General features: G+C 49.8%; 1 protein-coding gene across 4 annotated transcripts in view; it reads right to left on the bottom strand.

The window, feature by feature from the left end:
• The window catches only part of SEMA4D (semaphorin 4D), a 106,679-nt gene that overhangs the window by 20,093 nt on the left and 63,500 nt on the right, over positions 1-23,086 (bottom strand). For 2 of the 4 annotated variants that reach the window (XM_029201652.1, XM_029201653.1), the window contains exons 2-4: positions 17,826-17,973; positions 3,602-3,948; positions 2,051-2,196 (exon numbers count right to left, since the gene is read on the bottom strand). In XM_029201652.1, the coding sequence (XP_029057485.1) occupies positions 2,051-2,196; positions 3,602-3,707 (252 nt within the window). In that variant the 5' untranslated portion in view covers positions 3,708-3,948; positions 17,826-17,973. The remainder of the gene's footprint in view (positions 1-2,050; positions 2,197-3,601; positions 3,949-17,825; positions 17,974-23,086) is intronic. The other 2 variants (XM_029201654.1, XM_029201655.1) reach the window with 1 other exon arrangement.

The raw sequence follows: 23,086 nt of genomic DNA, 5'->3' as shown, positions 1-23,086 counted from the left end.
TGTCCCCAAGATGCCCCATCTGCCCGTGTGATATTCCAGGACTGATGCCAAAATATATTTCCTCCCAGAGAATCAAAGCTGGCCGTCGGGCACTCAGAGGTCAGGAAGTACGGTGCTTCGCCATGGCAGTGAAGTGAATCCCCTAGCAATGTGTTTTCAGAGAAATGGAAGTGCTAATCAGGACACGTGAAAGCAGAACAAAGTCCCATTTCCAATAGCAACTTCCTTTAGAAATTAAAATGTAGACAATTTCATCATTATCTACAGGCAGTGCATAAGGACACAGGAGCATGAACTCTGACAGGCCCTTGATCATGGCGTTTTCACTGAAGCTTGGCTGTAGTCCTTTCACTTTTTTTCCCTCTTTTACGTCTACAGAGCCTAAAGCCTCTCGGTTACCCACAGTGATGGCATTAACAGAGCAACGGGGGCTCTGACTGAGCACCTGCAGGTCGGCACAAGCACACGGTGGAACCACGATGCTCCAAGACGAGATTCTGAAAGGCAGTGTTAGCCTGAGTTGTTGGAAAGGAGAGTAAGGCTCAGAGGAAGGGGATTCAATGAACACAGGGACTAGGGGCTGAGCAGGGCAGGCCCTTGGCAACCCTCTGCTCTAAGTGCCTACTGTTCCAAACACTTTATTTTCACGGGGTAATAACCAGAATCTCGTTTACATGAAACAGAAATTAAGTACTATGCCTGACTCTGGAGACTAACACGAAATGAAACAAAAAAATAAGAGATCTGGGGCAGAAAAGGCACAAGGTGAGCATGGGCTGGCTTGATTCCAGAGAACCAGAAAATTACACCAACCACTTAGGGTGGTGTCTAAGGATTCAGGAGCAGAGGAGAGGCTGCCAGAGGCCAGGAGGGGACAGTCCGAGCATTGGCTACAATGGCTTGAGGCACTTCAAACACGTTTAAATCCACGAGTCATGGTCATACTAAAAAACCAAAAACAGTCCAAAAACCCACTGTCTTCCTTTGGGGAGAACTTACTCATTATTTGGAAAACTAGTAAATAAAGGCGAAGATTTCAAGCACTGATCCTGCCATGTCCAAAGGAACTGGCCTCGAGAGATGTGAATGGCTGGCAACGGGCATTTCCCCGTCACAGACAGTATTCCAGCTCACAGATGGAGAAGGAAAGGTAGAGGCGGGACGTCCCATTCTGCAACCCTTGACGTGCTCCAGACTGCGATGGTCAAGGGCCAGGAGGAGGACGCCCGCCTGGGTGGAGGGTCCGGCCTCTCACAGGAGCCAGACTGGGGCTGGGGGCCAGACAGGATCGTGAGTGGCTCTCCCAGCCAAGTAGACCCAGGGCGGCTCCTAGGAATGGAGACTCCACGACAGACACAGTGCCTGGCCACACAGACGGCCTGAGTTCAACCCGATCAAACTGAATAGTCAAACATCATTTATGAGAGAGTCCGTGAAATTTGAACACTATTTGATGAAATTAATTTGGGGGATGCAATAACGATAGTTTGGTTATTTTGAAAAAAGGAGTTCCTTCCTTTAGGAGATGATCAGGGAAACATGTGCAGATGAAGAACATGTGTTTGGGATTTGCAAAGCCTCCCAGAGGGAGCAGAGGAGGAAGACGTGGATGGGAGGATGGGGGTGAACCCCCGGCCTGCAGGAGCCTCGACGGGTACAGGGTTCATCATATCACTCCCTCTGCTCCCGTGTGTGCCTGAGATTTTCCGTAATAAAATGTTCAAAAATCCAAGATAAAAAGAGGGTGACCCCTGGGTGAACTGCCAGCCTGGGGAGGACGGAGGCTGCCAGGGGACACCCTGAGATGGGGCTTGGTAGACACAGGGCGGGAAAGAAGCTTCAGGATGACAGGGCCCTCAGCCCTGGTGGACAGGAAGGCTGCTCGCTAGACACACAAGACGTCCGTGGGGCTGGCCACTGGGGTAAGCAGGCTCCACAGCCAAGAGAGGGCCCGACATCCCAGGAGGAGGCCGGTGTGTGGATCTGAGGAGAAAACACTGGAAAGGGTGTGTGGCCCAGACAGCAGGGGAGTGAGGAGCCCACACCATACCTCATGTTGCTTCTTGGAGATATTGTGTGCATTCAAGGCAAACACGGCTTCCCGGGCGCCCACGTACAAGGTGTCCTTGTCCTCACTCAGCAGCAAGGCCGAGTAGTTGAAGATGCCCGGCTCGTGAAACTGCACCAGCTGCACCTCTGGGGAGGGCGGGGTGGGGGGAGAACGTATTAGGTATTTCTGAGCTTGGACACACCCTGAGCATCTGGTCTCCTTTTAGTGCGTGGCTGTCTCACTAGGGCCATGCATGGGTCTGCTGCCACAGTGCACAGGCCCCAGCCGAGGCCAGAACTCAGGCACCTTTGGGTGGAGGCTGCCACCAAGTGTGAGGCCCCAGAGCCACTGTGCTCTACCAGTGCTGTGGCCTGACTTCCGTCCTGCTCTGCTCCCTCCAGCCCAGCTGAGTTCCAAACCCGGCAGCGTGACCTCCTAGGAACATGACCTTCAGGCAGCGTGACCTCTTCGCAGTGTAACCTTGTGACCTCCAAGGAGACTGCAGGCCAGACACCTTAAACTGCTGACCACTGTGGTTCCCTCTCCCTCCCATCAAACTCTTGTCTATGTGTATTTAATCATCCACAAGTGAGGTTTATAGAGAATATAACTATTTAGGATTTTCTTATTCAGAAAAAAATCATTTACCTCAAAGCCTTTAAAAAAATCTGTTTCAGTGATTACACCCCTTAACCCAAGCATTTTCCAAGGATATAACCACCACAAACTTAAACAGCAGAGAAACAAATGACTTCTTCACTTATTTGGTAATTGCATCAAAAGCTATTTGGGAATATGAGGAATTTAAGGATGAGCTATTTAGGAGAAATATAAATGTATTGACACTATTTCTTAAGGAGCCATTTCTTCTTTTTGACCATCCCAGAGTCAATTTTAAACTTGGCTTTCCATCTGTCACCAAGCTCTGATTTTATGGAAGGGTTAGGTGGTCACACTTCTGCTCTTCTAATTTGCCACTGTTGAAGAAAGATGCACACAGGATAGAGGCTCTCCCAGCACACACACTGCCTGGAATTCTGCACAAGACAGCTCCAGCCCTGCAAGCACACCTCGCTCAGGACCACTGAGCCTGAAAGACTGGAGCGGACGGTTCCTAAGACACAGCTCCCAAACGAGAAAATAAACAAAAGAGAAACTAATAAATAGCAAATGAAAACAACTGGCCTGAAGCTCAGCTACACATAATTAAATATCCTCAAAATATTGATACTACTTGGTGTGGTTTGTGCTCAGGCAGTGCACACCAAACGTCATCAGGCACAAGGAAGATAAACATCCTTCCAGGGCCCCCCGCCACCCCGCCCCGATTTAGAAGCCAAATCAGCAGGCCAAGAACAAGCCCTGCGAGTGTTTCCAGTTATCGGACCATCTCCCCAGAAGCGGCGGTGCAGGCCTTCTGCCCACACGCAAGTGCCAGGAGGCCAGATCCAGCAGAGCAAAGGGCACCTGTGCATCTCAACACCACGAGCAGGGAGCAGGGTGGCCATTCCCTTCAGATGCCACCAGCGCCTGACACGGTTCTGCCCTCACCTCTGTGCTCCCAGGTGATCCTAGGTATGGGTGCAAACGCCACCGCTGTCCCAAACACCACTGCGAGGGCGGTGAGCAGCCCCCCGACGGGGGCGCACATCCTCATCGGCTGGGGCCGCAGTGGGGACTTCAGCAGCAAATGCCCGCGGGCAGGCGAGCCCACAGTGGGTGTCAGGGCGGTCGCTGCTCAGAGATGCAGGGCAGCCTGGAGCTGGTGGGTGGCGCAAGCCCTGAGGCCCCGCATTTCTCAGCACTCTGGGTGAGGTCGAGCTGCTCTCACCACTGCAAATGTCAAAGGCCACCTGGTTCTTAAACAGCGTGCTTCTCTACAGCCCTCTGAAGAAATCCTGGAAGAAAGTGAAAATGAAGGGTTACGAGTCAGGATGTGTCGTAATAACGCCTGCTTTCTGTTTGCTCAATATCCCCCCACGGCTCTGCTCTCACCACATCCCCAGCCACGGACTCTGTCTGCTGAGGAGAAGAGAGTGGTGGAGACATAGAGGGCTTCCTGTGGGGACAGCCCCACACAGACACCATATCCCAGAGTTACAGGAGCAGGGCTTCCTGGTCCTCAGGTGGGCCCGGAACGCAGGACAGACACAGGGACCCAGAACAGGGAGACAAATGCCTGCCTGGCTGCCCAGCTTCCTCCCTGTGCGGGCACTGTGTCCAGCTGGTAATGCGATGGGAAGGTAGGGAACGGAACCGGGGTTTCAGTTTCCCTCAGAGACTCTGGCTTCCCAATTCCTGTAATACTCATCGAGGACGACAGCCAGAACTAAAGACCGGAGAGCTGCACGGAGGCTGAAATGTGAGAGTACACACACAGACACACACACAGGCGTATGTGCAAGCACACACGTATGCACGCATACAGATATGCATGCCTACAGACGCGCATGCATACAGACACATACACATACACGCACACATGTCCTGGTCGTGCAGGAGGAGCTGACCTCCTGCAGGGGACAGGGCCACCCCAATGGCCTCGATCCTCCAGCCTCACCGCAAAAGTCGGCATGTCATGGAAACTGGTCATGGCCTCTGATCTGTCACTGAGACGAAGCACCTCATGGAAAGAACAGGCCTGTGCTGAACAGAGAAACTGTGGGGCTGGGGGTCCTCAGATCTCCTGGCACCCACGCTCTGCCCCTGCCCCACGACTGCCTGGAGTCCCGGACTCCCGCCTGCTCAGCCCCATGCACCATCTGCAAGGGTCCCTGCGGGGAGCTGCAGGGCAGCCCTGCTCCCCATCAGTGAATTGGGGCGATTAGGGTTTGCCCCTGACCCAAGGCCCCACCAGGATCCCAGTGAGACTGTAAGATGGGCTTGTTCCCGCCTTCTCAGGGGGAGGTTAAAGCAAAACGTCGGCCTGAACAGAGGCAGGACGCTTGCCTACCACATCTGAGGAATACAATTAAGCTACAGCAGAACCACTGCACTTTGCAGATGTGCTGCCCTGCGGGGCCCACATGGAATCCAAGGGCATGCAACCTGCTCCTCAACTGAGTATCTGCTGCAAAATGGTGAAGCAGCTGCCTCCCCGACACCCCTCTCCCCACCCCCACAGGCCCTGGGAGTCAGCCATGCTCACGTCCTCCTCTGCCTTCCACTCCCACCAAGCCAACCCCCCTCCAGGTCTACCAGTCCTACTGACACCCCCGGGCCCTCCCTCTCTAGAACCTTCCCCTGCACCCACCACCACGTCAGCATCCTGACCACCATCCCTCAGGACGCCTGAGGGGCAGCCAGCTCCCTTAACTCCCTCTCCAGCCGTCCTCTCCCGGCTCCGTCTCCCTGGGGACCCCACAATTTGCCACAGGGCAGCACCTGTGCAGCCACCTACCCTGCTGCCCTCTGACACATCAGTCCAAACCAAACCTCCCAAGAGGGTTTGGGGAGAAGGTCCGGCTTCCTGTTTACCTGGTTAAGTCACTGCCTCCAGGGAGCCCTCCCTGCTCCTTTCTATTCTGCCTGGGAAGTCACCTCTCACACCCTGGTGTCCTTCTCTGGCCCCCAAAGCCTAGCAGGGAGCACGGCTCACCCTCCACAGTGCTCTGGGGTCCTTTTATTTTATTTATTTTTTTATGTGTGTACGGGCCACATATTTTTTATGTGCGTACGGGCCACTACCACGCCCGCTCCCCTTCACAAAGGAAGGACTCATGGGGGACTTTCACGGTGAGCACTTGCCACTGCGGAGATGCTGGGCAAGGGCCAGACACCAGGGGCCAAGCCTCATCTGCCCGCCCACCTTCCCTGCTCAGGCACCCACTCTGCACCTCCTCCCCCCAGCCCGAAGGCTGCCTGGCGGGGCTCCCCATCCACCCAGGATCTGTTCTCCATCCCAACATGCCTATTGGCCCATGAAGTCAGGGAGCACATTGAGTCCATCTTTTCCTCCAGGGACTGGCCCATCCTGGGTGGAGACTGGCACCTCTTTTCGACAAAGGGCCGGATGGGCATTATTTTCAGCTTTTTGATTCCTAGAGCCTCTGTCCCAGCTACTCGAGCCCAGCATGGTAGCTCAAAAGCAACCACAGATGACGTGTGAATGGATGAGCATGGCCGTTTGCCAACATAACTATTTACAGGATGGGCACTGGGCTGCAGGCCAAGCCCTGTGCTGGGGGCCCAGGGGGACGGCCAGCCCAGACACCCAGTGGCAAAGGCACGATCCATGCTAAACGCAACACCGGATGCACCAGGAGGCCAAGGAGGCCGGGAGGGGAAGAAGAGAGAGAGCTGCCTCATGGGGTAGCCGTGAGTGCTCACCCTCTGCGGAGCCAGCTCTTAGAGGCACCCACCGTGTGGGTCACAGTCACCCTCAGCTGGGGCCCTGGTGGGGACTCTGCTCTCCTGCCCTTAGCAGGGAAGTGAGGTACAAGGTGGTTCCAGAAGCCCAGGCCAGGCGAGGTGTTCCCGATGTGACCGACTCAGCAAGCAACCCCGGAGTGTCCAGTGAACACTAAATACACCGCAGCAATCCTACACAGCCACAGGACGCCCAGGCCCTGGTGAGGGCTCTTTGCGTGGATGATGTTACTGGCTCGGGGTGCACCAGACACGCGCCTAGCTCGTTCCCGGGTCCATTTCCGCCACTACCAGTCTAATCGAAGCCGTGCCCACCCCACCCCACCCCCATCCTGACCTCTCCACAGCCTCCCACCTCTTTACCCTGCTTCCGTTCTTGCCGCCTGGGGTAGAGACTGCTGGCTTCCTGTCTCAGCATCCACATCCCTTCATTCTCACTAACAGAATCTTGATTTTACCTAGGATGGCAGTGTGGCCAGCTAACCATGTCTCCCAGCTCCCCTGGCAGCAGTTCTGGCCAAAGAACTGTGGACAGGGCTTCCCTGGTGGCGCAGTGGTTGAGAGTCTGCCTGCCGATGCACGGGACACGGGTTCGTGTCCCGGTCCGGGAAGATCCCACATGCCGCGGAGCGGTTAGGCCCATGAGCCATGGCCGCTGAGCTTGCGCGTCCAGAGCCTGTGCTCCTCAACGGGAGAGGCCACAACAGTGAGAGGCCCATGTACGGCAAAAAAAAAAAAAAAAAAAAAGAACTGTGGACAGAAGTTATTAGGTAGAAATTCCAGGAAAGCTCTCTAAAGGAGGCTGACTCAGCTAGTGTTGGCATTTTTTTTTTTTTTTTTGTCTTCAGCCTTTCCTCCTTTTGCTGCCTGGAACTCAAATTTGATGGCCGGAGCTCTGCCAGCCACCTTGTGAATATGAAGATAAGAGTCTCATTCTGAGAACAGCCAAGTGGAAATCCAGAAGAACTGGGGACCCTCACAACATACTGGAGACTTTACACCTGCTTTCTTCTGCCTAGACTTGATAATAAACTACTAATCTCTTTACATTACTGTTTTTTTCAGATCTTTGTTACCAGCAATCAGATACAATTCCAAACAGATACAACCTCCCAGTGACACATTTACCAAACAGCAGCAGCAGACAGAATAATGTTTTTAATGTAAATCAGAGCATATCATTTCCCTACGTGAAACATTTCTCACTCAGATTAAACCCAAGCACACAACCTTGGTTGACCTTCTATCCAGCCTCTCCTGTTTCATGTTCCCTCCACCTTTCTGTCCCAGCCATTTCTGGATGTGCGGAGCCTGGCCCATCTGCTAGGCTGTCATCCCGCTGCTTGGCAAAGCAATTCAGAACGTTTCCAAATGTGTCTGTACCAGAGATCATGTGTGTAAATCCCATGGCACAGTCTCATTAATTTACCAGAGAAGACTTTCTCTCTGTATGATTGATCAGTGACTGGCAGTGCCTCCCCAAAGCTTCTCTGCTCCGAGCTCCCAAACAGGTAAGGTTTCTAGGAATGCTCCAAATCAGGGCAGGGAGCAGCTCAGTGGCTGCCGGAGTCAGAGCGGAGTGAGGGGTGAACAGACAGAGCTCAGAGGATTTCTACCACTCTGGAGTGAGACGTTGATGTGGAGGAGGGGACAAGATATATGGAAACTCTATGTACTTTCTGCTCAATGTCACTATGACTCTAAAACTGCTCTCAAATAGAAAGTTTATTTAAAAAACCCCACCACACACCAGCACAGAGAGGTCTTTCCTGAGCACAAAAGGAGCATGTGTGAGGCCCTGTCCCAGTGTGCCCACAGCCTGGGGTGGCCTTCTGGCTGCGGGGCACAGATGTGAGGCCCACTGGGATGTTTCATTTCCCCTCAAACATCAGCATGGAGCCCAGTCTCTGTTGGAGGGAAATGGTTTGCAAGGATCCAACGGCAAGAACAAATTCCTACTTGAGTCGCTGACAGAAGTCACTCCTCTGGGACATCCCATGACACGCACTGCAACCAGGCTTAGAACCCAGATGTGGGAGATGGGAGAATCCCTCTTTGGAAACTGGTGCCCAGAACACAGAGATTTATCTCAACTCCCTCCTCATACCCAGTAAAATTCTGACACCATAAAAGGACATAAACCCATACGGATAAAAATGGGGAGAGGGTGATAGCCCACGCGGACGTTAACAAACCTGGGAAACTAGAAAGAAAACAGGTGAGCAAAAGCAGTGGTGTACTGGCAAACCTTAACAACTGGCTCTCCAAGGGGGCAGGGTGCCCTGCTTTGTAGTGTATGCCGATCCCTGGGGTGCAAATGCTGCTTTCAAGCTTCCAGCATGATGCCACTGAACACAGAGACAGGACGAGATGCACGGTAGCACACCAGTGCACGGTAATTCCACCACACAGATACAACAGGCATGTGGCCTCAAGAGCAGGTAATAGTACAGGAAATAGTAAAATGCACGGGAAGCAGTGGGTTTTGAGTATGTTTACCTTCACTTGTATTTTTAATACAATTTATTTAAGTCCATATAATTTAGTGTTTGATAATGGCTGTGTTCAGTAGCACACCGCTGCTAGTAATTAATTGCCGTTGTGGACAAACAGAGCTGAAACTGGAGCCTGTGAGAGGAGAAGTCACAAAGAAACCTGAGAAAATGAAAGCGACCTTAGAAATTAAAATCTTGATTAAGGCAACAAAATGTTCAGCTGAAGGACTGGAAGATAAAATTGAGGAGGTTTCCTAATAGTTGAACAATGTGACAGAGAAAAACAAAGGGAGAGAAAAGAGAAGAAAGCTAGAAGATGGATTCAGGAGACCCATGTCTAACTGACAGGAGTTCCAGAAAAGAGTGAGCATACAAGAAGTTACCAGAGAAATAATAACAAGAAAATGTCCAAAATAAAAACCCCACAGGTTTATAGAATGGAAGAGCCCAGCAGTGCAGTGAATGAAGAAAGGCTGCAATAGAGCCCTGGGAGACAAAGGGGGAGATTCTGAAAGCTTCCAGAGAGAAAACAGGCTCCAGACAATGACCTCTCAAGAGCCACGCCAACAGCTAGGAGGCAGCACAATGCCTTTAAAGTCTCAAAGAAGGAGGATTGCTCATGCAGACTCTCAAATCAAACCCAATTATCAGTCACCTGAGTGTAGCACAGAAACATCTCCCAAGCATGAAAGTTCTTAGAACTTCTACCTCCCTTACATCCTTTCTCAGAAAGCTACTGAAGGACTCACGCCACCAAAACAAGGGAGCTGTTTCCCTGGTCTTCCTGAGAAGGAAGAAGAGCTGGGGGACAAGAGACAAGGTGTGCTCCGTGGAGAAGGGGTGCAGGGGGCAGGAGACAGAGGCCGAGAGGGTGCAGGAAAGCTCGTGCAGAGTTACCGTGCGTTTGTGCGCTGAAATATGAGGGGAGCCTGAGGCTGAGTAACACATTCATAGATAGAAAATGAAGCACACACACTCAAAATGAAGCAGTTACTAACCCCAGAGAAAGCAAAAGTGAAACTTGAAAGGAAATGTGATCAAAGCATACTTATTATGGCCCAGCTTTGAGCAATACTGACATGGCACCAATAACAAAAACCGTGGAGCAACGTCACTGGGAGGGTGGGGGAACAGTGAGTGAAGGAGGACGTCAGAGAGCCCCCATCCTCACCTTCCATGGTAATACAGGATCTAAAATAGCAAATGCAGGAAATATCTGTACAAGCACTTTGAAGGAATATTACCCAAAATGGCTAAAACAGTCACAGCTCACTGTCTCAGGGACAAAGCGACAAGACCGGAGCTCCTGTTTTCTCTCATAAGCTGTATAGTAATTATTTCAAGTTAAAATCATGCGCATTAATCGCTCTGATAAAAGCTAATTAAATTTTTTTTAAAGAAATCAATGCTTTGATTCTTTGTAGCCTGGAAGACAGCAGTTCAGTGGGTGGAGAAGCAGGGGACACGGCCCCCTGTAGGCAGCCGTCCCAAGGACCAGGCAGAGCAAGATGTGCTTATGCAGCCACACTGGGGTTCATACATTTTTGCAGAAATAGGATTATTCACCAAGCGGCAGAAGTGCCCTGAGCAGCAGAACAGGAGTTAGTGTAAAATGAAGCTTCGACAGTGCCCGGCAACGGGACCTGGCCTCCCGTCCCTTCACTCGCCACAGATCACCCCCCAACCCCAGTCTCTGCATTTGCCAATCCCTCCTCCAGAACATTCTGAGACACCCCCCCCCCACCCCGCTTCCCCACCCAGGAGTTCCTGGTGGCTGGCTCCTTCCCACATGCACCCTGGCCCCAAGGCCACCTCCATCCTCCTCCTGCTTTATTTTCTTCATAGCAGGAGTAGGGACTTAATGCTCAACGATGTGGTCCCTTCTAGGGCCGGCAGAACCAGAGGAAATACAAACATCTCAGTTAGAAGACTAAGGCCAGAGCTGAAGAGAACCAAGGTGAGGCCCCAGTGGCAGAAAGTTTCGCACACATCATAGCCAGAATGAACAGAAATTTAGAACGGATTCACAGCTCCAGGACAGGCTGAGCTGCCTTAACAAATGGGCCCAGTGAGGCTTCCCTGGTGGCACAGTGGTTGAGAGTCCACCTGCCGATGCAGGGGACACGGGTTCGTGCCCTGGTCTGGGAAGATCCCACATGCCGTGGAGTGGCTGGGCCCGTGAGCCATGGCCGCTGAGCCTGCGCGTCCGGAGCCTGTGCTCCGCAATGGGAGAGGCCACAACAGTGAGAGGCCCACGTACCGAAAAAAAAAAAAAAGATGGACAAACAAATGGGCCCAGTGAATTTCAGCGGAGGCGGGTGGAAGGGCCAGTCTCTCTCCTTCCGGGACCTGCAGGAATGACCACTGTGCACACGGGCTGCTCACACTGGTTTAGGTGAGAGGGGAAAACATTCTTCTTAATCGCCTTGAGCCTGTACCAACCCAGACACTGTCGTTAAGGAGCAGGGTGGGTGCTGAACTAGCCAGGGGGCCACTCACTCCCAGCCATTCCCAGGCCCGCCCTGCCCACGGCAGCCTGAGGACGGGTACGAGTTCTTTCTGCAGAAGTTTCCCAGCATGGACTTCATCCAGCTCTCAACTGTCTTTACCTCATCAGCAGGCGCCAGACTCCCGATGGCCTCAACTGTCTTTACCTCATCAGCAGGCGCCAGACTCCCGATGGCCTCAATCAGACCCTGCGTCCCGTCCCCAGATGGTCTTTAAAAAAATCCACAAGAATAGCCAAAGGTCAGGAGGGTCCATGCCACACACAGTCGACTCCTCTCTGGGGAAGGGGTGTGAGGGATGCATGTTTTGCTTTATGACATTGGAAGGGTTTGATGTTTTTCCTTTTTCAATAAGCATGCATTGTTCCGTATAATTTAAAAGTGCTAAGCAAAGCACACAGCACACTCACACAGACACACAGCCACGGTGCACTCAACCGGGAACACTGGCTCGGCGATCGCTGTCGCGTTAAGAATCGAAGCCTTAAATGTTCAAATGGAAACAACTGGACAAAGTGCCCACCCTCTGGCTTTCGTGGGCACTTCTGCTGGGAGTCAAGTGTCAGGAGTGTGCATTTGGCCTCCCCCATATGAAAGTGTCACAGTGAGACAGGAGCCCATTAGAAAGACAGGGTCATACAATGTCACACTCGTTACCTACACGTAATTGTGCTGGTTCAGGAGGAGTGCACGACCCCACTTTAAATGTCAGGAGAATGGAACCCAGAGGGGTCTCTGAACCCGGCACTCAGGGGCCTGTCAGTGCCTGTCATGCGGCAGCTTCCCACCCGAGCGACCCTGAATCAAGTCAGGGGGTTGGGGCAGAGAAAACAGGGTAAGGGCTATTTCATGAAACCGTACACACATCTGTGTACGTATGCTTGTGTGTGTACATACGTGTATTGTGTACCTGTGCACGTACACACATATATGTGTGCACCTTTAAGTGTATATCGGAGTATATGTGTGCACGTATGCATCTCTGCGTGACCTGTATATGCGTGCATTCATGTATGTATGTGTACAAGTGTCATTTGTATACATGTATCTATGTATACGTGTGTTCATCCATGCATGCACACACCTGTAGGTGTGTGCATGAGTAGGTGTGTGCATGTGCATCTGTGTCTGTTCATGTGTGTATGTGTGTGTACATGTGTGTATGTGCATGCCCATGCAGTGTGTGTGCTCTCTGTGGCAGCACAGAAATCCCGATCTAGCACTGCATTCCTAGATGTGACCGATGACGAAAGGCTAGGGTCCTTTAAGGCAGGAACCATGGGCCGAGGGTACTGTCTGGGGTCTGTCACGCCTACCCACACCTTGGCTTCCCTTTCTGGGACCAGCTGTCTGTAGGGTCACAGAGGGGACACCACTCACTACCCCATGTAAGGCATCAATGCTGGCATCAACAACAGGATGCTAAACCAATGTTCAAAGTGTCTCCACTGGCATCCCCTGGAAACCCATGAAAGGGGAGCTCAGGTGACAGCTGTGGACAACTACTAGGGGAGCCTGTTGACGCTTCTTGTCTATGGGGTTTGCCCAGACAGGGCAGGTGAAGCCCCACTTACCCTCTAGGCCCTGTGGCCAGGACAGCGGAAGACACACAGCTAAATATACCTTCCCTTCCCAGCCAGGAGCAGAGAGCACAAGAGCCACCCTAAGACGATGCCCTGCCAGTGCTGGTGCCAGGCCCAGTGTCCCCATCCCCAGGCTGTCCCCCACCCTAGGCTCCCCTACCCTACCCCAGTCACCAGCCCTGCCCCCAGGCTGCACCCCACCCTCAGCTCCTCTCCCTACCCAATCCCCCAGCCCCAGCCCCAGGTTGTGCTCCCCCCCACTCCCCTCCCCACCCTCAGTGCTCTCCTCCCCCACCCCTGGCTGTGGTGCTGATGTCACCACCTTGCCAAATGGCCTTGCCCTCTCAGGAATCAGGAACAGGTTTCAGAAGCTCTCTGTGTCACACACACAACAAACAGTTTTTTGGTGGTGCTGGGCAAACTGGACAGCTACATGTAAAAGTATGAGATTAGATGACTCCCTAACACCATACACAAAAATAAGCTCAAAATGGATTAAAGACCTAAATGTAAGGCCAGAAACTATCAAACTCTTAGAGGAAAACATAGGCAGGACACTCTATGACATAAATCACAGCAAGATCCTTTCTGACCCACCTCCTAGAGAAATGGAAATAAAAACAAAAATAAACAAATGGGACCTAATGAAACTTCAAAGCTTTTGCGCAGCAAAGGAAACCATAAAGAAGACCAAAAGACAACCCTCAGAATGGGAGAAAATATTTGCAAATGAAGCAACTGACAAAGGATTAATCTCCAAAATTTATAAGCAGCTCATGCAGCTTAATAACAAAAAAACAAACAACCCAATCCAAAAATGGGCAGAAGACCTAAATAGACATTTCTCCAAAGAAGATATACAGACTGCCAACAAACACATGAAAGAATGCTCAACATCACTAATCATTAGAGAAATGCAAATCAAAACTACAATAAGGTATCACCTCACACCAGTCAGAATAGCCATCATCAAAAAATCTAGAAACAATAAATGCTGGAGAGGGTGTGGAGAAAAGGGAACCCTCTTACACTGTTGGTGGGAATGTAAATTGATACAGCCACTGTGGAGAACAGTATGGAGGTTCCTTAAAAAACTACAAATAGAACTACCATACGACCCAGCAATCCCACTACTGGGCATATACCCTGAGAAAACCATAATTCAAAAAGAGTCACGTACCAAAATGTTCATTGCAGCTCTATTTACAATAGCCCGGACATGGAAGCAACCTAAGTGTCCATCATCGGATGAATGGATAAAGAAGATGTGGCACATATACACAATGGAATATTACTCAGCCATAAAAAGAAACGAAATTGAGCTATTTGTAATGAGGTGGATAGACCTAGAGTCTGTCATACAGAGTGAAGTAAGTCAGAAAGAGAGAGACAAATACCGTATGCTAACACATATATATGGAATTTAAGGAAAAAAAATGTCATGAAAAACCTAGGGGTGAAACAGGAATAAAGACACAGACTTACTAGAGAACGGACTTGAGGCTATGGGGAGGGGGAAGGGTAAACTGTGACAAAGCGAGAGAGTTGCATGGACATATATACACTACCAAACGTAAGGTAGATAGCTAGTGGGAAGCAGCCGCATAGCACAGGGAGATCAGCTCAGTGCTTTGTGACTGCCTGGAGGGGTGGGATAGGGAGGGTGGGAGGGAGCGAGACGCAAGCGGGAAGAGATATGGGAACATATGTATAATGTATAACTGATTCATTTTGTTGTGAAGCTGAAACTAACATACCATTGTAAAGCAATTATACTCCAATAAAGATGTTAAAATGAAGAAAAAAAACAGTTTTTTGTTTCAACTTCAGTTTCCCCAGGACTTAGAATGGATCCCAGGAGCCAGGCTCAGCCTTAGAGTTGAGTCCAGCTGGACGCTCCCTGCTGCCCCAATGGAAAAGCGTCCAGGACACCGGCTTTCCCCTCCAGCCGCCCCGCAGGGGCAAACAAGCTGGTCAGGATGTCCCGACACACCTTAACCCTCGTTCTCTCACCTAAACCCAGGCACGTGTGTGTCACAAATGTGCCGATGGAAGCCAGGAAGGAGAAAAAGGGCGGCAGGGTGACAGATGTACATACCAACCAATTAATCAGCAATCAATCAGCAGTGATGATGCTGAGAAGGGCATACGCAGGGCACGTGCAGGGCAGCGGGGACCCTGAAGCACAAAGGCCAGAGGAGGGAGGGATCACACCACCTTGTGTGACATCATTCTACCCTTCACAGTCACACTGTCTCTTTGGAGGGCGTGTGGCACCCTCGCATAGCGTGTGCATGTGTCTCTGAGCCCGGACAACTTAGCACCAGGGAATACAAAATAACCTTCCTCCCTTGGCCTGATTCTTCCTGTCGGCCCACCCCCAGGGAGGAATATCTGTTGTCCAGGGGCTGCTGGCGTAGTAGGGAGCTCAGCTCCAGATGTGCCCCCAGGCTTGTTTCCCAAGGGCTGGAGGACACCGTGGGCACCAGGAGATATTTTAAATGTCACTAAAACTGGTGCTTCAATCCCCAGTTTGACCTGTACAGAGAGCAAACTTAGATAAATGATACTGTTGAAAAGTTCTGCCTTAACTGGAATTTATTTGCATTCTTTTTTTTTTTTTTTTTTTTTTTTGCGGTACGCGGGCCTCTCACTGCTGTGGCCTCTCCCGTTGTGGAGCACAGGCTCCAGACACACAGGCTCAGCGGCCATGGCTCACGGGCCCAGCCGCTCTGCGGCATGTGGGATCTTCCCAGACCGGGTCACGAATCCATGTCCCCTGCATCGGCAGGCGGACTCTCAACCACTGTGCCACCAGCAAAGCCCTATTTGCATTCTTAATTTTCTCCTTACCTTATAAAACTCTCCTACCTTCCAAAGTAACTCCAAGGGTGCTTAATAAAGAAATAAAGTAATAAAGAAATGTAAATTAAAATAAAATACCTAATTATCCCCCACAAGACAGAGAAATTTAAGATTGCTGCTAGGGGTGCTGGTGAAGGGTTGGAGGATTTCTGAAGGCGATTCTGAATTTCCAAATGGCTCCTACTTCCTAGCTAGTCTTGGGCAGCTATCCTATGGACCAGTCCAGTGTGCAGAGCCATGTGGACGAGGACAGCCCACGAGGGCACCTGGAGGGATGTGCCTCCACCGGCGGGCCTAGTTAGCAGACATGTGCAGGACACTGAAGAAGCTAGGCAGGAACCACCAGGAAGCACACAGCTCCCTGACCACATGGAAGGGCAAGGGCAGAACAGCAGGCCAAGATGACCCATGTGTGTCCAGGGAGGAGGTGCCAGTCCACATACACATACGCACACACACACACAGATGCACACATGGACACAGACACACATGGATACAGACACACATGGACACACACACAGAGACACACAGGTGCACATATAGACACACATGGACACAGACATACATCCAACTGTTAACAGTGATTATCTCTGGGGAGGGAGAACAGCCAGGGAACTCACTTTTTAATGTTTGTTTTTAAAACAGTGAATAATGTTTATAATGCTTTGTAAAAAATTAATACATTAAAAATGTATGTCTCCTCTACACTAGACTCAAGTCAGTGAACAAATATTACATCCAGCACATCAACCTGTGCACTGGTATGTAATGTTCCACAACCCAGCCCATTTCTTGGTGTCTATTCTTGCCATTTTATTTTTTTTGCCCTTTTGCACTTACATAGAAATGAGAAGGGGCTTCTTTTCCTGCATGCTTTTTATGACCACAAGGTAAAAGTAACAGAAGTCTATTCTTGCCATTTCTTTGCCCTTTTTGCATTTACATAAAAATGAGAAGTGGCTTCTTTTCCTGCATATACTTCATGCTTTTTATGACCGCAAGGTAAAAGTGAGAGTCCACCCTCTTAGACTTTTACATTGGAATTCTCTAACAACTCAATATAGTACTGAACAGAAGAAACCACCCTTGTTTTCAATTACCTTATGTCCAAAGATTCCAAAATATTTCTTTAAAATAAAGTGTTCAGCAAACAAAATCCAAAGACAAATGATCTAGGGGGAAAAAACTAGGAAAAAACACTTGTAACATAAATGCCAGGGACTGGAATTCCTAATAAGTGCAGTTATCTAATAAACTACAGAAAGAAAAGACCTAATAAACTACAGAGCCCTGGCCAAACAGAGCAGGTAATTAAAAATGTTATGTATATAACCAGCCAATAAACACAGAAAGTGCTAAGTATCCCTACAAGTGAAGCTGTGTTCATTAAAACCACCCCCCACCCCAAAACTGGCATAACAAGTCCTCGTGACTGCCACGCATGGCAGACACCAAAGACTACACTGGCAGCAGGTGTGTGGAGAAGCTAGCAGAAATGACAACCCCGCCAGCTAATCCACAATACATGAGTAGCATAAAAGGATGAAGGGGAGGTACGGGCTTACTTTTTGTTTTTACAAATTAAACTGGCATTTCTCTTTCCTCTAAAACTGGAGATACACGGTGGACCACGTATTAATTGACCAAAATTAAGATTAATCACAAAATGACTCAGCTTCAGGGCAGATGACATGGACAGCCATCTTTTTACAGCAAACATCACTGATGACCGCCCCCATTCCCAAAAGAGAAGGTGGAGCATTTCAGTGCCTAGAGCAGGGGCCTGCAGCCCAGAAAGGGGGCAGGGGGAGGAGCACGGGGCAGAAAGGCAGTGGGGGAAGAAAAACAAACAGGCAGTGCCCCTACTGCCCTGTAGGCTTCCCTCAAGCCAGCCCCAAGGGGCAGCAGCCAAGTCCAGATCTTTGCCCCTAAGACAGCACAGGGACCAAGGACCAACCTTCAGCTGGATCCCACTGAGGCTTCTACAAGGTGTCATCTTTGCTAATCTGCGAGATAGGCTGAGAGACAAAGGGATTTTACTTGTATCTTGTGTCTCTCGATACTTCCCAATTGTCTCTAGGAAGGAGTCTTCAGAAATCTTGGCTCTGAAAATAATGGGAAATGAGAATATTTAAACAGTTAAACTGTCCACGTAAACTCAGCATCACTTCTGGAAAGGCCCTGAGAACAAACTCCTGCCTTCACTTCTGGAGCCCCACAGCTGACTCTCTGACCCAGGATGGCTTGGCACTTGTTCACTTGTGCGAACAGGAGGAGGTAGGGAGTGTGCAACTGTTCACCCAGGAACAAAGGAAGTGAAACCTGTTGGTCACCCAGGTGCCAGAGCTGGTCCCCAACCACTGACCACCACCACTTCCCTGCAGAACAAGCCATTCAAATACAAGCCAGAGTCACTGTCAGCTGTGAGTCCATCAATCAAAAAAGTATCATCTGGGCTTCCCTGGTGGCGCAGTGGTTGAGAGTCCGCCTGCCGATGCAGGGGACACGGGTTCGTGCCCGGTCCGGGAAGATCCCACATGCTGCGGAGCAGCTGGGCCCGTGAGTCACGGCCGCTGAGCCTGTGCGTCCGGAGCCTGTGCTCCGCAACGGGAGAGGCCCGCGTACCGCAAAAAAAAAAAAAAAAAAAGTATCATCTACTGGCTATTGACTTCAGATATGTATGCTTTAGAATTCCTCTTCATTGAAATCCAAAGGCACCAGGCGATGAAGGAAAAAGAGATACAGATAACATATTCACGAGAAAATGATTTCCTAAAAATCCCATTTAATTCCCTTTTTCTTTGTTTTTGATTATTGTTTATAAGCCAAACAGAAGAATTTCCACAGTGGTATAGCAAGTTCCTATATTGTATTTGTTACCCCTTCCCAGTGCAGGATAGAGCCCTCAAAATAGGAATCCCCAAGTCCAGTAAGATCACAAACTATCAGACAAAGAGAATCAGAATTGCAAAATCAGAGGTCACAGTGCAGGATTAATGAAGGTTTAGAGGCTGGTTAAATGGACGCTGACGCCTCTACAACTGCAAATGATCCAACATATTTTTTAAACCTCAGAATAAAGCTCTAGCATTTTTTTGTGGTTGGAATTATTTTTTTCTTTTGCTTCAAGGGTTTATACAATTATTGCCATTTTTCTGAAGACAGCTGAGAAGTAGGAGATGCTCTTTGGAAACGCTGTTGATGCCCCATCTCTCCCACACAGTGCCCCCACACCCCGGGGAGTGGGACCATCATGCCTGCAGCCCAGACACCAGTTTGTACCCCACTCTTACATGTCCACCCAAGCACACAGTTTCCAGGGCCACCCAGGGCCCCTCAGTGCCCAACAACTCAAGTCAGCAGATGAAACCTCAAAGTGACAGGCAGAAATGGTTAGGATTCACCCGGCCTCACTGTGATGTACTGCCTAAGACTGGGTCTGGGTCTTTCCCACAGAAGCGACTGCTTCTGATGGCCAATTTATAAGCAAAAATATCTTCAGATGAGCAAGCAGGTAAGTGTCCTAGAAAAAGTTATATCCACGCAAGACACAGAACCTATCTCTTCTGTTTAAATGCTCTTCTGGGCAAGCAGCTGACACAACCGATGGACAGGCAATGGGCAAACCCAATGAACTATGGCATTTACCCGTTCACACGGGGCTTTCCTAGCACATGGGCAGGCGGGGCCCAGCAGCCACTGGGGACTGCTGAGAACTCTTAAGGAAAAAAGAAAGTGAGTCACCCATAAATAAGAGGTTTAGATAAATAATGTGAATACTAAGAATTTTAAAAACAAAAAACTTCTCTCTTCTAGAGATTCAATAAGTCTTTGTCACTTTAATAAATAAAAGCCCAGAGCTGCTTGTTCTGTGGTTGGACAAGGTGCGTATCATATTCACCCTAATTTCATGGTTTTGAGCAACAAGTGACAGCAGGCTAGGGTTCCTGTGTGTGTGTCTTCAGCACCTCACACAATGCACTTGGACACTGGTGTCCTCATTTTCTGCCTTCAAGCCAAGCCTCCGTATCTACCCTCCATCAAAGAGCTTCTAGCCCCCAGGTCCCTGAGTGAAAATACTCGCTTCTGGCTCAGTCAACCGAGAGGCCCTGAGGGCCCCCAGTTGTCTGCACCCTTTACCACAGCAAGTTTTCTCCTTTCCCAACATAAAAACCCACAGGCTATAATTAGTTATCACCATACTGAAGAATGCAAAAGACATGCTCTGTACCGCAACTACTAACCATATCATTCTGACTACGCATCTCCTCTGACTATGCAAACCTGCTTATAATGCACATAATGTACAGTCCATTTGCAAAAGAAAGGAATGGAATCAATCAGAAGAGAGATTTTCCTCTGGTACACACAGGAGAAACCTGGCCTTTACCTCCCACCACACCCCCAATCCTGCAGGAGAGCATGGGAGCCCCGAGGCCCATGCCCCGATGGCAGTGGTCTCATGACCATTTATGACAAAAGTGCAGAGCCCAGGTAAAGGGGGTCTTCATCTTGCAGGCACCTTGCCTACATTCTGCCAATGTGACCTCACCTTCCGAAGGCCCCTTGCCTCAGCAGTAACCCGGTGTTCTCTTTAGTGCGTGGAGAAGGCACAAGTGGGATGGGGGCCAGGCATGGGACTCTGTTGGGTCAGAACGACCTGGGTTCCAGGCTTGGCTTCTCCATTTTCCAGCCGTGTGTCCTTGGGGAAGTTACTGGGCTTTTCTGTGCCTCTGACTCCTCATCTAGAAAGTGGGCATAATAATAGTACCTACCTCATTTGGTTGCTATAAAGATCCATGAGTAACTTATGTGAAGAGCTTAAAACAGTGTCTGGCAGCTTCCCAGCACTGCATAACTATCAACTATGACTCTTCCTACCCGTGAAGCGGAGCCAGTTATACCTGACTTGTTAATTACCTACCTTGAGAGACATACATATCAGCGTTCGGCATGTGTAAGCACATGCCCCATTCCCCATGACCAAGGCTCTACCAGCCTCCTCCTCTCACGGGGAATTCAGAGCTCAGAGCCTGGGTCTGCCTGGGGTCACATCCACAATCTCCTGGGAGCAGGGTCCCTGCTTCTGCGGTCGTGGATGGAGAAGCGGCCTCGAGCCTCATCTGCTGAACTTCCTCACTTCAGCCCAGAAGCCCACACTGGAGGTGTCTGGGCAGTGTGAAATGGGGAGATTCAATCAGCACTCCACCCACATGCCCTGTCTGGGATGGGTTTGCACATTAGTGCAAGACACCATTTCCCACCTCTGAGAACGGCAGCAACGAGACAGGCTGGCTAAAATGTACAGTGATTAGGGGCCAGGGGCAGCATTCACATGCACTGGGGCAACTTCTCTGGGGGCTACTGGGTGACACCTGCCAAGATGCCATGTCCAGACCCTCTGACCCAGCAGTTCTCCATCAGGAATTCAGCTGGACACACCCCCATGTGTACAAGATGCCCAAGTACAGTATGAGGCTGCTGATAGGAAAACTCTGGAAACACCTAGAAGTCCATCAGTTCATGTGCATGTGGGCACATATATGTGTGTGTGTTTGTGTGTATACACACATGTATATACACTGCATATGTGTAAGCTGATTTGTGTATGAGCTGTGGCACATCTATAGGATGGAATACTACACAGCTGTTAAAAAAAATAAAGTGGTCACTGAGATGAAAGCATGTCCAAGATACTTAGTTCAGTAAAAATTAAGGTTCCCCACTGTTATAATGTGTTCTCAATTGTGTAGACACAGGGTATGTAACCATTTGTACGTGCACATAATTTACTCAAAACTATTTGATTAGATCAGCACTTAATCAAGGATCTGCTGGCAGTGAGCGACTAGACAGTGGCTTTGGTCTGGAGTATGGGTGTATTTCATTTTTTACTATGTGTATTCTTTAGTACTATTTGAATTCTTATCTTAAGCATGCAGTTTCCTAATTAAAATACTTTAAATCTGATATTAAAAGTAAAATATATTAAATGTAAAAAACTTAGAAAATAAAAGGTCAGAGAAGAAAACATTTCTGGCAATTTCAAAAGACAGGTTACTATAACTATTAAAACATGATTCCCTTTTTGAAATTTACTAAACGCATTTCATCAAAATGGAAGTTTTCAAGAACAGCAAACAGACTTTACATCATTTCCAGCAGTTCCGACGTTTTATTGGACCTATTTATCCTAAGAAAACTCAGACACAGAGGAAAGCATTTTGGTGCAGGTGAGTGCCGCAGACCCCGAAGTGGGAGAGGCAGGCTCACAGCCATGCAGCAAGAGGAACAGAGACCTGGAACTCAAGAAAGAAGAAAGCACCTGCAGCCTGTGGGCTGCTGAGTAAGGGAGCGGGGAGAGGAAGTGAGGGACCCAGCGTGAACTGTGCTCCATGAGTCTCTGCATTTGGCCCCATCCCACATGATCCAGGGTTCCCCAGCACCAACTTGTGACTATGCAATGTTGTATAGCTAAATATGATAATGTTGCACGTTCAGATCGTTGTCAATTTCCTACTTAAAATTCATTTTTAAAGACTGATTTTAACAACCAGCAAAACTTGAGCTAGAAACCCCTTTCTAGAATGCAGAGCCTATTTGCCGAGGTCGGGTGGCACAGAGAAGACACCGTGAGAGGGTCATCATAAGGCTCCCCGCTTACATAGGTGGGGGCCAGGACACACTTACTTCATCATGCTCATGGGTTTGCTTCCTTCTGCTGGGAAATATTGCACATAACTTCCGTAAAATATTGATTTGACTCACTTCTCAGTTTTCTATGAGTTGAGGTATTTTGAAAAGGCATATTTTCTATGATATTACACAGTCAACATCTAAAACATTTTTTATATTTCTTTCAAGCAATTTAGGTGCCTTAATTCAGTCCATGTTTATTCTCCCCTAATGGGGAAGACAGCAAAGTGTGGTGGCCAGAGTGCGTGGCCAGAGCATGGACTCTGAGGCCAGTCTCCCCAGGATCAGGTCTGGCGCTGCCACTTCTCAGCTGTATGACCTACAACAGGTCACTACCCACTCTCCCCAAGCTGCTCCCCCAGCCCCTCCACCTCCTCCCCAGCTACTCCCCCAGCCCCTCCACCTCCTCCCCAGCTACTCCCCCAGCCCCTCCACCTCCTCCACAGCTACTCCCCCAGCCCCTCCACCTCCTCCACAGCTACTCCCCCAGCCCCTCCACCTCCTCCCCAGCTACTCCCCCAG

The sequence above is a fragment of the Monodon monoceros genome, unplaced genomic scaffold (assembly GCF_005190385.1).
Source record: "Monodon monoceros isolate NGI ecotype Baffin Bay Population unplaced genomic scaffold, NGI_Narwhal_1 Super_Scaffold_5, whole genome shotgun sequence".
Lineage (NCBI taxonomy): Eukaryota > Metazoa > Chordata > Mammalia > Artiodactyla > Monodontidae > Monodon > Monodon monoceros.
The sequence above is the reverse complement of the archived record's forward strand: the minus strand, read 5'-3'. Positions and strand labels throughout refer to the sequence as shown.